General features: G+C 42.0%; 1 protein-coding gene across 1 annotated transcript in view; it reads right to left on the reverse strand.

Moving 5' to 3' along the window:
- Window positions 1-15,180, reverse strand: part of LOC126298934 (acetyl-CoA acetyltransferase, cytosolic-like) — a 66,615-nt gene that overhangs the window by 5,925 nt on the left and 45,510 nt on the right. The window contains exons 6-8 of the mRNA XM_049990531.1: window positions 12,671-12,856; window positions 3,616-3,778; window positions 2,662-2,826 (exon numbers count right to left, since the gene is read on the reverse strand). Coding sequence (XP_049846488.1) covers window positions 2,708-2,826; window positions 3,616-3,778; window positions 12,671-12,856 — 468 coding nt within the window. The 3' untranslated portion in view covers window positions 2,662-2,707. The remainder of the gene's footprint in view (window positions 1-2,661; window positions 2,827-3,615; window positions 3,779-12,670; window positions 12,857-15,180) is intronic.

Below are 15,180 nucleotides of genomic sequence, written 5' to 3' on the forward strand. Positions count from 1 at the left end.
TTATTCTGCCTCTCATGCACTGTAGTCGTCTTTTTGATGTTATCACACACACCTCTCTCACTATTTGTGTAACGACACAAAAATTACATATGAAAATACTGCACTTGACCAGGAGAATAAATTCTCGAAACACGTTTCATTCAGCATGAAAAAAAAAAAAAAAAAAAAAAATAACATAACCGGAATTGTGTTTCAACTAAAAACATTTGAGCAATGCAATGTGAATGACTGTGTCAACTAGCGCTACAAGTGGCCAAAGGCCGAAACACGCTAAATATGGTTTGACAAAGGTGTCACGATGATCACAACAATCACAAAACTGCGTTTGCACGGTAAAGGCAGTGTGGAAATGGTTGTGATTGGTCATGATATCTTCATTCAAATGAACCTCGTTACTCCCATCAGCCATCACTCGAAGTAGAGCTTGGCATTAGTGGGAGATAGTGGCATGAGTTGTTTCAACGTTTACATGTTTACTAGTTCAAATCTGCCGAGTAGAGTGCCCTGGTGTCAAGAAATTTAACTACGTAATACTTGTAAACACTACTGGACAGTCAACATCATGCCAGTGTCAGTTTCTTTCCTCCATGAATATTTTTTTTTAGTGTGTAAATTGCTGGAAAATTATAAATACGTTGAGGCAAAATTGGGTGCAAATTAACATTGTAGACATAGAAAATTTGACAGGAATGATAAAAAAATGTCAAACGGCAGGAAAACGGTAATTCTGAGAACATAAAAGTGGGGTTATAGTGTACTTTACATCAAAGCAACATGTTTGACATAATGACTACATCTACACATTAAATTTTGTATTTTCTTTCTGCTGTTATACTCAAGCAGTTCAAAATTGTATCTATAAACAAGTGTTAATTTTAGTCAGATGTTACTGTTAATGGGATTGTTGATATCATCTCCAGTGTTTACTGTACAGAAAGCCATGTCAATTGACTCTGTTTGCATTTCCAATTGCACTTACAAATCCTACTGTTCACTGATCATTTTATTAGCTCAGAGCTTGCCTTTTTACATACGTATGATTTGCGATGCGTTAAGAATGCAATGACGAGACACTTTTAATCATGACCAAAAATAAAAATACACCTACAGCCATCCTTATGATTTTATTTTATTTTGTCGCCACCAGTTTCGATGCTTCATTGCGTCATCTTCAGGCTATTTTGATGCGGTACAGGTTGATATGATCCCCATGCATAACCCATCAGTTGCCAGCAATACTGGATTCGCAGATGATGTGTCAGCACTCCAACCATCAACCGTCAACTGGTGCTTGGTTGGAGAACTGACACATTATCTGCGAATCCAGTAATGCTGGCAATGATGGGTTATGCATGGGGATCATATCAACCTGTACCGCATCAAAACACCCTGAAGATGATGCAATGAAGGGTCAAAACTGGTAGCGACAAAATAAAATAAAATCATAAGGACGTCGGTAGGTGTTTTTATTTTTTGTCACTATAGTAAACGGCCATTATCCCAGAGACGTCCTGCTAAAAGAATAGACATACACAAGACACTTTTAACTACGATCTCAGACTGACTGACTTCCTTTGTCAGATTTTAGTTAATGTTTGATTTCAATAAATTTGAGCTGATTAAATGTTAACCTAAAACAAGATGAAAATAAACATCGCCCATCCAGCCTCTTTTCTTACTGCTATGGGTATGGCCAGAGAACAGAGTATGTCTGCCCTAAGAAGCCAAGGTAGTAGGACATGTATATCAGCTTTTCTGAATAACTATAAAGGCACACTGATGAAATGACAGAGCTCTTATCACATGTACAAGTACAATATGTCTTTCCAGTTTCTTGAACATCAGTGACTCCAAGAAGTCCCCGATTTCCCATTCACACTCCCTGCCACCTAAACTAAAGCCAATATGTTCCTGTGTACAGAGTTTAGATTCGTTGAGGTTGTTTTCCACTATAGTGTACAACCAGTGGTTTGATCTTCAATATTCTAACCCTTGCTGACCATATTTTCTCTGCTGTCAATATGAAAGATTGAAGGCGACTGTTTCTATGTATGTGATTGTATGACACTTACTGGAATATTTCCTACAATTGCAAAATTTCCACGTTTCAAAAACCAAAGTTCATTCTTGTGATACTATCTATTCTGACACAAGCTAGGTGATGGTTATACTTCCAGTGGCTTTGTAACTTTGACATAAAGCTTTGAGAATCTCATATAAAAAATAAAAGTGGGCTTCACATAAGTGCTGCTTCTAAAAATTAAGTTCTTTAATCATAAATGAATAGTTATTTCAAACTTGGGAAGATTTTGCAGATTTTTGTACAATACAATCGAGAGTGACTCTGAACAACTGCATGTGTATTACTTTTCACATTGTTGAATGGTATATTAGTTCTGCCTATTATAAAAATAATCATCATTGTGCGTGGATGTGTAAGAAGGGGAGGAGGATTGTGCTTGTGTGAATGAGAGGGAGGGCTGTCTGCTGCTGTGCCTGGCAGTAGCAAATGCTGTATTTGTTTTCCTTAAATGAAATGGCACATTCACTAACTCTCGCAAACTGTTAGGCGCCTACAAATAAATTTAATACCTGTGTTGATGAAAAAATGAATACTTCCAAAAATTGATTGTTTAGATGGTACCACATAATTTTACTTACCTACAAAACACATCCTTCTCTTGATTATTGCAAATCTGCCATAATCTCAGCACATTTCAATGCCAATAGCAATACCCATTCCACCTCCAATACAGAGAGCGGCGACACCTCGCCTGCCTCTGGTCCTTTGAAGAGCATGAAGTAAAGTCACTATTATCCGTGCTCCTGAAATGTATATCATCACAATTAAACCAATTGTAGCAGATTTCTTCAGATAGTGGATATCTAATGCAAGGTAAATGAATGAGGTTATGTTAGGGCATTATCAAGCTAGGGGACTACAATAATGATGGATTGGTTTGTATTACAGTTATAGATGATTTAGCTTTTATGAGTTATACATTTCACTACCAACATTACATTTTTCTCTAAAGAATGTTTTGATTGGTCTACTTCAACTATACCTCTGTACTCCCTCCCTGTCTATTCCAAATATTATCTACTTGACAAAAATAAGGTAAGTGTTATGTTAAAAAGGATTTGCCCATGTGTCATCAATGCACATGCTGCCTTCATTATAGCACTTAAAATCTGCACTGTATGAGCCATATCTCTAACATGCAAGTGACAAATGTGTGCATCTTGGATCAACCAAGTGTTATTATGATCCATTAGAATCTGTGCCGCCAAATTATTTCCTTCAATGAGTCAAAATATTGTTCTAGTAATGACACTAATTTTGCACATAGTTAATAATATGGTTGTCACTTGTTGGCAAGCAGGTGTATAAAACACTCTTGAAATTGGAGCCATAGTTGTTATCTACTAATGACTAAAACTCAAATCAGCTCCATATTGTGACTCAAATTAATGGAAGAAGACAATATTAAATTTTAAAGCCAGTTTTAAAAATAACATGCCACTGCTGACACAATGGCTCATACTCATGCAATTAAGTAGAAGAGGTTGAGTAGAAGCATTTACAAATAAAACATCTTGAAAGCAAGTACATACCAGAAGCCCCCAGTGGATGCCCTAGGGCTATTGCACCACCACTAACATTAACTTTTGCTGGATTAAGACCCAACTGCTTCAATACTGCTATGGTTTGGCAAGCAAAGGCTTCATTTATCTCAAACAGATCTACATCAGATATGCCCCAGTGTACCTTCTCTAACTAGAATGAAGAATAAAACAACACTTTAGACAAAAGCAGTCCCCTTTTCACAACACAGTGTTCTCCATTAGTAATTTACTACAGGAACTTCAAACAAATAAACAACATCTGACAAACCAATACTGATACAAAAATACAGAGACACAGTAACAGCACAATAATACTGTGGACTTCACACAGCACCAGAATTACTAAAGCTCAAAGAAATGCCATTATCTACACAGGGTGTCTCTCCTAAGAGTCAACTGGCACATTTTCTCTGGTGTTTCAACAGATATTTGCAATTTTGTTTCTGTGCTATGTAACTGGAGCCAGCCCAAATGAAAATGTTTATGTGAAGCCTAATTTTGGCAGAAAGTGTTTGCTAGTTCCACTTACAAGCAAAATGATATAAAAATCAGAATTTTATGTGCCCATTTGACAGAGTGGTCCCAGGTTAGTCTAGTCTGATATTTGTTTCATCAGTATGTGTTAACACAAACAGTAAAACACAAAGAATAAACAGAAATCAAGCACCTACTCAGTACTGTGGCATGCTTGGCAGTAGCAGTCAGTGCAGGCCAGGGCAGTGCTGTCACTGCAGGAGTACTAGTTACTCTTCGAGTTTTACTGTCTCTATTTATATATAACAACAAAACAAATATTGCACTACACTAATCTGGGACACTATCAAATGGGCACATAAAATTCTGATTTTAAAATCATTTTGTTTGTAACAGGAAACAAACTGATCTTCACCAGGAGTTACTTGAAAGAGGTGATGAGCACTATTTGTTTGGGCTGATTACAGATACACAACGCAAAAATTAAATGGCAAATATCTGCTGAAACAGCAGAGAAATGCGCCTGATGATTCTTAGGAGTGACACCCTGTATTAAATAATTGCTAAGGCATGTAAAATTGGAAAATACTACCTATAAAACTAGGAGAGGAGCAGACAAAGGGTAAATATAGCCAACAGGCTGTTCCAGGTCTAGTGGCCACTTGCTGGCAGCAGCGGGCTAGACAGGTCAGGGCAAACACAGTTTACAAGTGGGCAGTCAAGCAGACATGACGAGACATACTAGATCGTACTACATGGCCGAGAGCCTGTAGCTGCACCTGCCTTCTGAGGAGCTGATGGGTGCCCTTGCCTTATGGGATAGTGCTGGAAAAGCCTGGGGTAGATAGAAGGGACAGTTCAGTATAAGAAGTGGGGGATTGCAATGTTGGATCATCGAATGGCTGATTTTGTAAATTTTGGGCTTACAACCATGCAAATTCCACCTCTCCCACTAGTATATTTGCCATGTATCAAGAGTCTCTTGGCTGACTCCCAGGTGGTCTGGGAGATACACAGCCAAAATATCAGTGGGAGCGGAATTTACACAGCTGCATGCTCAAAATTTGATTATTCATTATGCCTTGAAAAGCTGAAAATGCACATCCAAAGATTAGTTCAGTATCACAATGTTTTAATAAGAATGGTCATATAGGATACACCTATGCCCCTTCTGGATGGATTGAACCTATTCATACTAGTTGTTGGCTCCGTCTCTTGATGCAATGATGATGTACTCTTTTGACACCATATGTGTGCAAATATAAAAAGAACATAACACTGAAAATTATTTGCATTCATATTATTTTCTAGGTCTAGGTTAAGTTGGAAACTGCCAGTTTGTTTCCAAGTTGGTGAAATTAGCAAATTAGGATATGAAACATTAGCTGTGATGAATGTATAATTCAATTAGTGGTTTATGGCCATTCTTTTAATGGCTTCATGTTTCAAAGAAGTTGGATGCTATTGGCTGATTAAGTATTTCCACCCCTGCCTTCCTTTGATCCAATAACCAGATTACCCTGGTGATTAAACACTCTATGATGAATGTCTTAAATGCTGTTACAGTTGCTTACAAGCTGCAACAGCATGCAGAAAATGATGCAAACTGTACACTTACAGTTTATCTTGGAATATAAACTATGGTGCAACTTAAAAGCAACAGTGACAGCATTTTAAGCGACTGATGGGAGAGTTTGAGTGGCCATACTCCACATTGTTGTACAACACATCTGAATGGAAATGACAAGACATAAGAAAGATGTAAAGAGATAGAGAACAAGTGTACAATGATAAAATGAAGACAGGGCAAACTACACTATTACACATTATTTGAAGTTCCAACCCACAAAAACGTAGATCCCTCAGAGCTGACACATGTAACTATGAAGAATTTTATGTTGTGCATTTTAACATATAAATGATCAGCAGTAGATTATTAGTTGACACTTGTCAAAACTTGCAAGAGTAATAAACTTGTAGCACTTAAAGAGAACGACATGGTAGTCATCTAGTTAAAGAAACTGAAGAAAACTTTTATTTCAATTTGAGTATTTCTGGGATGCAAAACAAAAACCTCCTTCATGTGTTCAGCATTTTACTGCTGAGTCACCTAACGTAATTTCTCAATTACTAGAGAAAGGAGTTTCATTAAAAGGCTCTGTTACAATTTTCCACTGCAGAGAGGAAACTATTATGTAACATCTATCACATTAAAAAAAGTTTTGAAACCTATGCAGTCAGCACACCAGCTACCAAGAAAAAATGATACAGACCTTTCACACAGTAAAAGGGTAGTAAATGTCTACACCAAAAAGAAGTATCTCACAGCATGAGTGCAACCTCACTTACTGTAGGGGAAAAAGGTTTCTGCACGACATGCAATCCAAATAACAAGATTTAAGTTAAATGTTTAAGCTGTGCTTGCTGTCTGTTAGTTCCCAGGAAGGACATTGCCCAAAAGCTTAGTTACAATATAAATCTAACTAGTGTGTATTTGTCACTCAACACCTCATCTACAAGATGAGTGGTCACCTTCACTCCCTATGTTGTTAGTATTCTTTTTCCGACTTTCCAGTATCATTAAGCTAATATTACTGAGATAATATTTTCTGTTTAGTTCATCACAAAAGTATGGAGAAGGGATCTACATTATGTGGCATGCAAGAACTACACCTTCCACGTTGACTGATTAACTGAAGGAGGTTAGGGGACTAAATGGCGAGGTCATCAGTCCCGCGATTCCAAAGCTCCACACGGAAGAGAGAGGGTCCACTAAAAGTGGACGGATCCAGTCAGAGGAGTCGAACTATAAAACAAGGAAGTTAAAACACACACATTAGAAGATATAAAAGGGTACCCCAAACTCTAAAAATTGGGAAAACGGAGGGATGAAAGAGCGGTCTTTACATGAGGGAGTGGTCACGGGTCCCAGAGAAAGACAACTGAGCAGGCGGCACAGCCAAGCACAGAGAAAGGGTCATGGATAGCAGAGACCCAAGGGTGACGAGAGTAGCATCAGTCAATAGCCTCAAGGCTGCTCACTGAGTCGGTACATTATAAAACACTGTGGAGGGAGACCTGAGAAACAAAATGGGGGGCCCTGTTGATGGCTAGTAGCTCTTCTGTGAACACACTAGAGGATCCCAGCAATAAATAGTGTTCTAAGCTAGTAGGAGACATGAAAGAGTATGCCACCTTATCTGTCGTCTTAGAACCATCAGTGTAGAAGATGGTGGCAGCCTGGAACTATGCAAGGATGGAATGTACAAGATGCTGGAAAACCATAGTGGTGACAGAGACCTCAGCACCCTGGACTAAGTCGGTCATAATACATGATCTAGGCACCACCCCGGGTGGAGGGGTGAGGAGGAAATAGACAGGGCGCATTCCAGTGAGTGGAGATGGATATCCCAACAGAGGGGAAGAGGAAGTGAGATGCATTCCAACTGGCAATCCCACCTGAGGACAGTTAACAGGAGGAAGACATCCCTCGTTTGCAAAGAGGTCTGGGTATATGGGACGGTCAGGGAATCTGCGAATGGTAATTGCATGAGAAACCAAGAATTGGCTCCGTCGTATTTGTAGATGGAAGAACCCCGCTTCTGCAAGGAGACTGTCAACAGGATTAGTGCGAAAGGCACCAATAGCCAGACGTACCCCACAGTGGTGAACAGGGTCAAGTATTTTCAGATTGGAAGGAGCCACTGAGGCCTATACTTGACAACCATAGTCTAGTCTGGACCAGACCAGAGAACAGTAAAGATGCAGAAGAGTAGCACAGTCTACTCCCCTAGCAGTGTGGACCAGGAGGCGGAGAGCATTTAGCTTCTGCATGCACATAGTCTTCAGGTGGTGAATAAGGAGTAGCCACATCAGCTTTTTATCAAAAACAAGGTCCAAGAACACCAAGGAGCTGGTCACCTAAATAAAGTTCTGGATCAGGGTGTACTGTGGGTCACTGAATGTATTACCCATGTTTGGGGGGGAAAATCTGGAAGCCATGGGAGGCAACCCATGCAGAGGCCTGTCGGATGGCACCTTGGAGCTGGTACTCAGCAGATGCTACCGAGTGGGAGCTGCACTGGATGCAAAAATTGTTGACATACAATGCCAGGGTAACCACAGGCCCAATGCAGGTTACAAGCCCATTGATATCTATGAGGAAGAGTGTGACACTTAACACAGAACCCTGTGAAACACTGTTCTCCTGAATCCAAGGGGTGCTGAGTTAAGTGCCAACTCAAACTCTGAAGAGCCGGCAGGATAGAAACTCTCAGATAAAAAATCAGAAAGGGGGGGGGGGGGTCACAAAAGCCCCAGTCATGGAGGGTACCTAAAATGTGATGGCGTCAAGCCATGTCATATGCCTTATGTAGGTCGAAGAAGACTGTGACAAGGTGCCAGTAGTTAGTACAAGCCTGTTAGAGTGTTGTTTACAATTTGAGTTAATGGTCAGTTGGAGATTATTTTTCCCAGAAGCCACATTAATACGCTGACATAAGACCCCAAATCAAGTACCCAACATAATCTGAAGCTACCTATCCTCTCAAAGTACTTTAAGTTTGTCAGGCTAATCAGGCAATAGTTGTCGAGAGATGTTGGGTTCTTCCCATGGTTAAGGATGGGGATAACTATACTGCCTCACCATTGTGAAGGGAAAGCACCTGTGGGACAAATGCAGTTGAAGATCATGAGTAAATGTTGCCTCTGGATAATGTCCAAGTGTAGGATCATCTGGCTGTGGATGGAATATGGACCTGGGCCGTGTCATGGGAAGATGTAAGAGCCTGTAAGATTTCCCATTTAGTGAAGGGTTGATTATAAGATCCAAGATGGTGGCAGCTGAAAGAGGGCGGGGGAGGGGAGGGGGGAGGGGGGTAGGGGGGGAGGGGAGGTCTGTTCAACTCGGCATTTCTGCTGAAGAAAGGTAGCGAGATAGGAAGAGGATGCCGATACTGTCGCAAACTGTGTCAAAAAGTGTTCTGCAACGACCAGTGTATCAGTGCACAGAGCACCTTGGAGGATAAAACCCTGCGCAGATGAATGTCACTGATGGCTCAGAAGGCTACAGAGCTTGGACCAAACCTGTGAGGAAGAGGCATATGTCCCCCAGTGAGGAAGCAGTGCTCCCAGTATTCCTTTTTACTCTGCTTAATACAGTAACGAGCCATAGTATGGAGATGCTTAAAAGTGAGGAGGTTGGTCTGTGAAGGGTGTAGTTTGAATCACTGCTGTGCCTGTCAGCAGTCCTGGACAGCAACTGCTAACGGCCTTGGTCCACACCACAGTGCTGGTCAATGATGAGGGGAACCTGTGGATAGGGCGACAGCACTGCCAGCACCTTAAGAATAGTGGCCGAGACACCCTGCATGACAACATCAATACAATTAAAGAGAGAGGTGTCGAAGTGCACAGCAGACATACATAAAGGCCAACTGGCCTTGCAGAATGCCCACCATGAGGGTCGGTCTGCCTGCCAGTGGCAGGCGAACAACAGAATTACTGGAAAATGGTCACTGTCACAAAGATCATCATGGGGTGACCAATGTAGGGAAGCCAAGAGAGCATGGGGAGAGGTAGTGAGATCGATAACAGTGAAGGTGTCATGAGTGCCACTGAAGTGGATAGGGGAACTGTCATTGAGGACACACAAGTCAACTTCTGTAATACGCTGGTCACTTACGAGGCCCCTACCCATCTAAGTGGCATTCCCCTACAGACAGTTGTGTGCACTGAAGTCCCTGAGGAGCAGAAAGGGGGCGGGAGTTGTTGTACTAAGGTAGACAGTTCAACATAAGGAAGTAGCCTACCTGGAGGCTGGTAGACATTGCAAACTGTGATTGCCGGAGTCATTTACACTCTAACAAATATTGCTTCCACGTTGGTACAAAGGGGAATCTAAAGTGCAGACCCCTCCAGATGCTATCCCAAGGCCAGCACGAATCCAACAGAATGCCAGATAACCATGAAACATTGGAAAGTGATCATCATGGAAGTGCGTTTCTTGAAGAACAAGACAGAACGCAGAATACAAGGAAACAAGACTCTTTAATTCTGGTAGGCGATGATAGAATCTGTTGCAATTCCACTGGATTACTGTGTGGCGTGAGTCCAAGTTAGACATAAAGAAACTGAGGAGGAGGTCATGTCATTTGGTCAGTGGTTGTCACTGAGAAGGATGTGGTGAGATCCATGAATAAGAGGTCTGACTCAGATTGCGATGAGAGAGATGACACCTCCAGGAGCACTGCAGGGGTCTTGTCGTCGGACTACTACTTTTTCTCTTTCAGAGGTGGAGACGGGCAGCGAACAGGAGTAGTACAGGGCTCTGCATAACCGGGAACTAGAAGAGAGTGGGTAACCTTGGGGAGCACAGATGGTGCTGTTTGTCACAGAGTAGTGGTAGTAGGCTTCAAGCCTGAGACATACCGCAGAAGGGTCAGGTGGGGGGGGGGGGGGGAGGGGGGACGGCATCACTGGCAGGTGCCAAAGAAGAGGGGGCACTTCTTTGGCTGGGGTGGGGGAGTGGCTACCAGAGGGAAGGTCATGGGAACTGCAAAGGAGGGGGATGGGAGAGGGGGATGGGAGAGGGGGATGGAGGTGAGGTAAGGAAGAGGTAGGAGTGAGAAAGGATGTAAGAGAGGCGAAAGTTGAAGAAAGTGACGCCAGATGGAGTGTTTCATATTTCTGACAAGCCTAAGTTGGGCAATCTGGCGAGGGAGGGAGGGTCGATCAGGACAACTGGCACACACAGGTGGTGGAACACAGAGGCTACCCTCAGAGTGCATGTCCATCGTCACCATACAGAGGGTTCGCCGTGCAGTAAGACATATGCCCAAAAAACAAGCACCGAAAGCACCTCATGGGTGGTGGGACGTAAGGCTTCACATCACATCTGTAGTACATAACCTTGACCTCCTCTGGGAGGGAATCCCCTCTAAAGCCAGAATGAAGGTGCTGGTATTGGTGCAGTTGTCTTTGTGACCCTTCTGCACACATCAAACAAAATGAATGCCGCATTGCTCCAGATTAATCCTGGAGTCCCATGTCAGTTTGGAGGGTGAGGTAACTATGAAAAATCACTGCCTTGGCCATACCCAGAGATTTGTGAGTAGTAATAGACACTGGAAGATTGCCAAGATAATCACAAGCATGAAGAACTGCAGGTTGGGTGGCAGTAGAAGCTTTGATCAACAGGGAGCCTGACTGTGTGTTATTGAGACACCCCACTTCACCAAACTTGTCCACTATCTTCTCCAGAAAAAACAATGGCTTTGAGGCAGTGAATTTTTACTCATCCATCCTAGTAAAGACAAGGTAGTGGGTAAAGTGTTTCATCCCCAAATGGTGAGCCTGGCCCCCCTCCCACAGTGTAGCCAGGGAATGGAAGGCTGCCAGGTCAAGTGAAGCATCATTCAATGATCCTTCACCATTTGATAAGACGGCCATTTGAGAATGGTCAGATTTTTGCAGCTTGATACGCTTCATGTGCCAAGCATTTGTCCTGATACCACCCATTCCGATCAGGGGCTCTCCATGTGTGCCACTCACCCACAGCAAGGACCACCTAGCACGGCGGCTGTTGCTGGGAGTTCCAATGCTCCAGGAAGACAAGCAAACACTCCTTGGCATCCATGTGGAGGGAACAGCTCAGGTATCAGTAACGTGATCCCTGTGTTGCCAGGGGGCTCAACCAGATGGGTACATAACAGCCCCACCACACAGACTGCCTGGACCACACCCCAGACACTAGGGAGAGAGTTCTTCCCCAAATGGCTCACACTAAAGACAGAAAATTTAGAAGTGGAGATCAAATACCAAGGGTGCACCGAAATGCCAAAAAGGATGAAAGAGAACAGGCAAGAGCAACAAAGTTGCAAGGAATACAGGGAACCAGGTGGATAACCAGGTCAAAATAAATCAGAATACCAGGAGAGGAGGAGGAGGGGACAGCGGGGAAGGAGTGAAGATGGGGAGGGAGGGGTAGGATGAAGGAAATGCAGCCAGGGAAGGAAGAACAGGCTGCAATAGCTCAGGGGCTCAAGTGCGCCATGCACAGACTAACAAAATAACCAGGAGCCCCTGGGGTAAGGGGGGGGGGGGGGGGGAGGAGATTCCACCTTAAAATTAACAGCAATTAATGGCAGGGTGCTTGTGAATATTAACATGCAACTTTATTTTTCATTTGTGGAAGGATGGCTGAACACTGTCAAGCAGAGAGAAGAGTAATTTGGTTTTCAAGCAAACCATCACTTTATCTCTACTGAATATACAGACACAGCAATCACAAACTTAAAATAACCAAACATACACCCATTCAACACAACAATTATCCCACATTCACAGCAAACAATACCCTGTACTATAACACGCAAATACTGACAGATTCACATGTTACACATTTGAGGCATAGCAAGCTGCAGCATAATGAATGTGTTAGGTAAGAAAGGAGGGAGGGAGGGAGGGAGGGAGGGAGGGAGGGGGAGAGCACAATTGGAAAATAATATCTAACTGATCACATATTCTATAGATAAGAATAGGTAAAACTTCAATGCACTGCACTACTTACCAGTGCAGTTATAGCTGGTACAGGACCCATACCCATATACTGTGGGTCAAGACCACCTTGAGACCATCCAATGATTTTAGCCATAGGCTTGATACCTTTCTCCAAAGCAAGTTTGTTGGACATCAGTACTAATGCTGCAGCACCATCATTTAAACCTGATGCATTTCCAGCTGTGATAGTACCATTCTGTAATAAGAACAATACACCAGACCAATTAATTACATTATTCCGATTAGAAATTAGTACATTTTTTATGGTCATTTCTGTTTAAGATACTACAATAATGAGAAGATGGTTCAAATGGATCTGAGCACTATGGGACTTAACATCTATGGTCATCAGTCCCCTAGAACTTAGAACTACTTAAATCTAGCTAACCTAAGGACATCACACACATCCATGCCCGAGGCAGGATTCGAACCTGCGACCGTAGCAATAATGAGAAGAGAAAGATAGAGTTAGATACAGAGAGAGAGAGAGAGAGAGAGAGAGAGAGAGAGAGAGAGAGAGAGAGAGAGAGAGAGAGAGAGAGAGAGAGAATTAATATCTACAGAAGAGCTAAGGTTTAAAAAATTAGTGTGCGACTTTCTGATAAGGTTTTTTCACCAACTTTTCTAATAGCTATTCTGTCTATTGGGGGTAGATATATATTGGACACCTTTTGCAACAACATTCGCATTTTGTTCTGCAAATTAGTAACATCATTGGTATGGTTTTTGACGTTCACATCCATCTTATCTAAAACACGTTTACTACTGAGTAATGCAATTTTATCCCTTTCTTGTTTATTTTATTGTATGACTAAGAGTGTCAAGCCACATTGAGTTGAAACTGTTGCATGTGTTCACTTTTTATACAATGCTCTCCATCTAGAGTTTTCTCGAATGGCCTGAGTACATGAAAGTCACAAGGTGATGGGTCTGGGCTATAGAGCCAATGCTGAAAAGCTGTTCAATACCTATCAGCTAAAGTTTGTTGCATTAATTGCTGTGCTGTAGAGTTTAGCATAAGCTTTGAGCAGCAACACACGTACTGTTAGTCTGTAGTGTTGATCAAATTAGTATGCAGCTCAAACATAGTGGAAACCACAGTAGTATGCAAAATTAATTCTTTGAAATTCATGGAGCAAACTTACTAACACAATACCTTTGGAGTCACAGAAAATATGTTGCCATAACTCGATATGCAATATCCACATTCTGGCTTTCACTTTAACACCTGATAGCACAAGAAGTGGCAATGGCTGAAATTGCAATTGCTCCCTTCGTTAAGCTGATCAAATTACATAGTGCACAATACTGCTTGTAAAACGATGGGGTACTTGTAACAAAGAGTGTAACTGATGGAGCCACACCTTATTGACACACAGCATAAAGCATGCATCCTCTAAAAATAGAACACAAGGAAAAAGCTTCATGTCATTCCTAGGACTTCAGACATGGAAAAGACACTGAAGTCATGTGGCATAGCCAAGCACAGGGGGGGAAAAACTGAATATTGGGGCACTTAGTATAGTGCCTTCATAGTTTGGTGTTGTAGTTGACTATTTGATGAGTAACTGCATAATGGCAAGTTTGAGATCAAATCCCACTTTCAGCAGTTATTTTTTATTTTGCTGTGTCAATTCATTTAAGCAACAAAAAAATCAGAAATTAAAAGAACAGACTGTTTACAGTTCTTAATAAGAGGATTTCAGCCCTCAAAATGGCACCACATATAGTTCCTCTACCACTTTATGTTCAGTCCAAAAGCCTCCCACAGTCACGACTACGTGGATCCTGCTAGAAAAGGAGTCCACGAGGTGTGTAATAAATCTCTCACATTCTACCACCTGTCATCATGCAGTTGACCATCCGACTGTCTATTACACCACCTAACTATGAAGTCATTATACTAAGAGCTCCAATACTTATGTATGTATTGCTGGTTTCCATGCGTGACTCATCTCATGGTCTTAAGTGCCTTTTCCATGTCTCAAATACTAGGACTTATATAGCACAGATTTTCTCGTGTTCTTCAAGAGGTTGTGTGCTTCATGCTGATTGTCCAAATATAACTCTCTTAATTACAAGTCCTGTACTTATATGAGCAGTGCTATAAATTCTGTATTGTGACTGCTTTCTCTGCAACAAAGGCTTTGCATAACATAACAAACAATTCAAATTTTTGGCACGTGGTCCATTTTAGCTCCGGCCATACATTTTCAAAGGGGGGCTGAAGTCTGGTGCAGTAGGAGAAAGAGAAATCTTCTCCCATTCTGCAAACTACTCCTGCAACATAGCTAACATGTATTCAATGATCCTTCAGGATACAGTTGTCATGTCAACCATCACCAGATAGTAAAAACCACTTTCATGGGTCAAATGTAAAACCAAATATGCTGCTTTGGTATCATCCACTACAGACAGGTACCACACTGGGGGTGGGGGTGGATCTTCACATCACAGGATATGGCCATGGGTCAGCCAAGTGTGGCCAATGCAAAGCCGGCAGAGGACAGTACATACCCT

Source organism: Schistocerca gregaria, chromosome X (assembly GCF_023897955.1).
Source record: "Schistocerca gregaria isolate iqSchGreg1 chromosome X, iqSchGreg1.2, whole genome shotgun sequence".
NCBI lineage: Eukaryota > Metazoa > Arthropoda > Insecta > Orthoptera > Acrididae > Schistocerca > Schistocerca gregaria.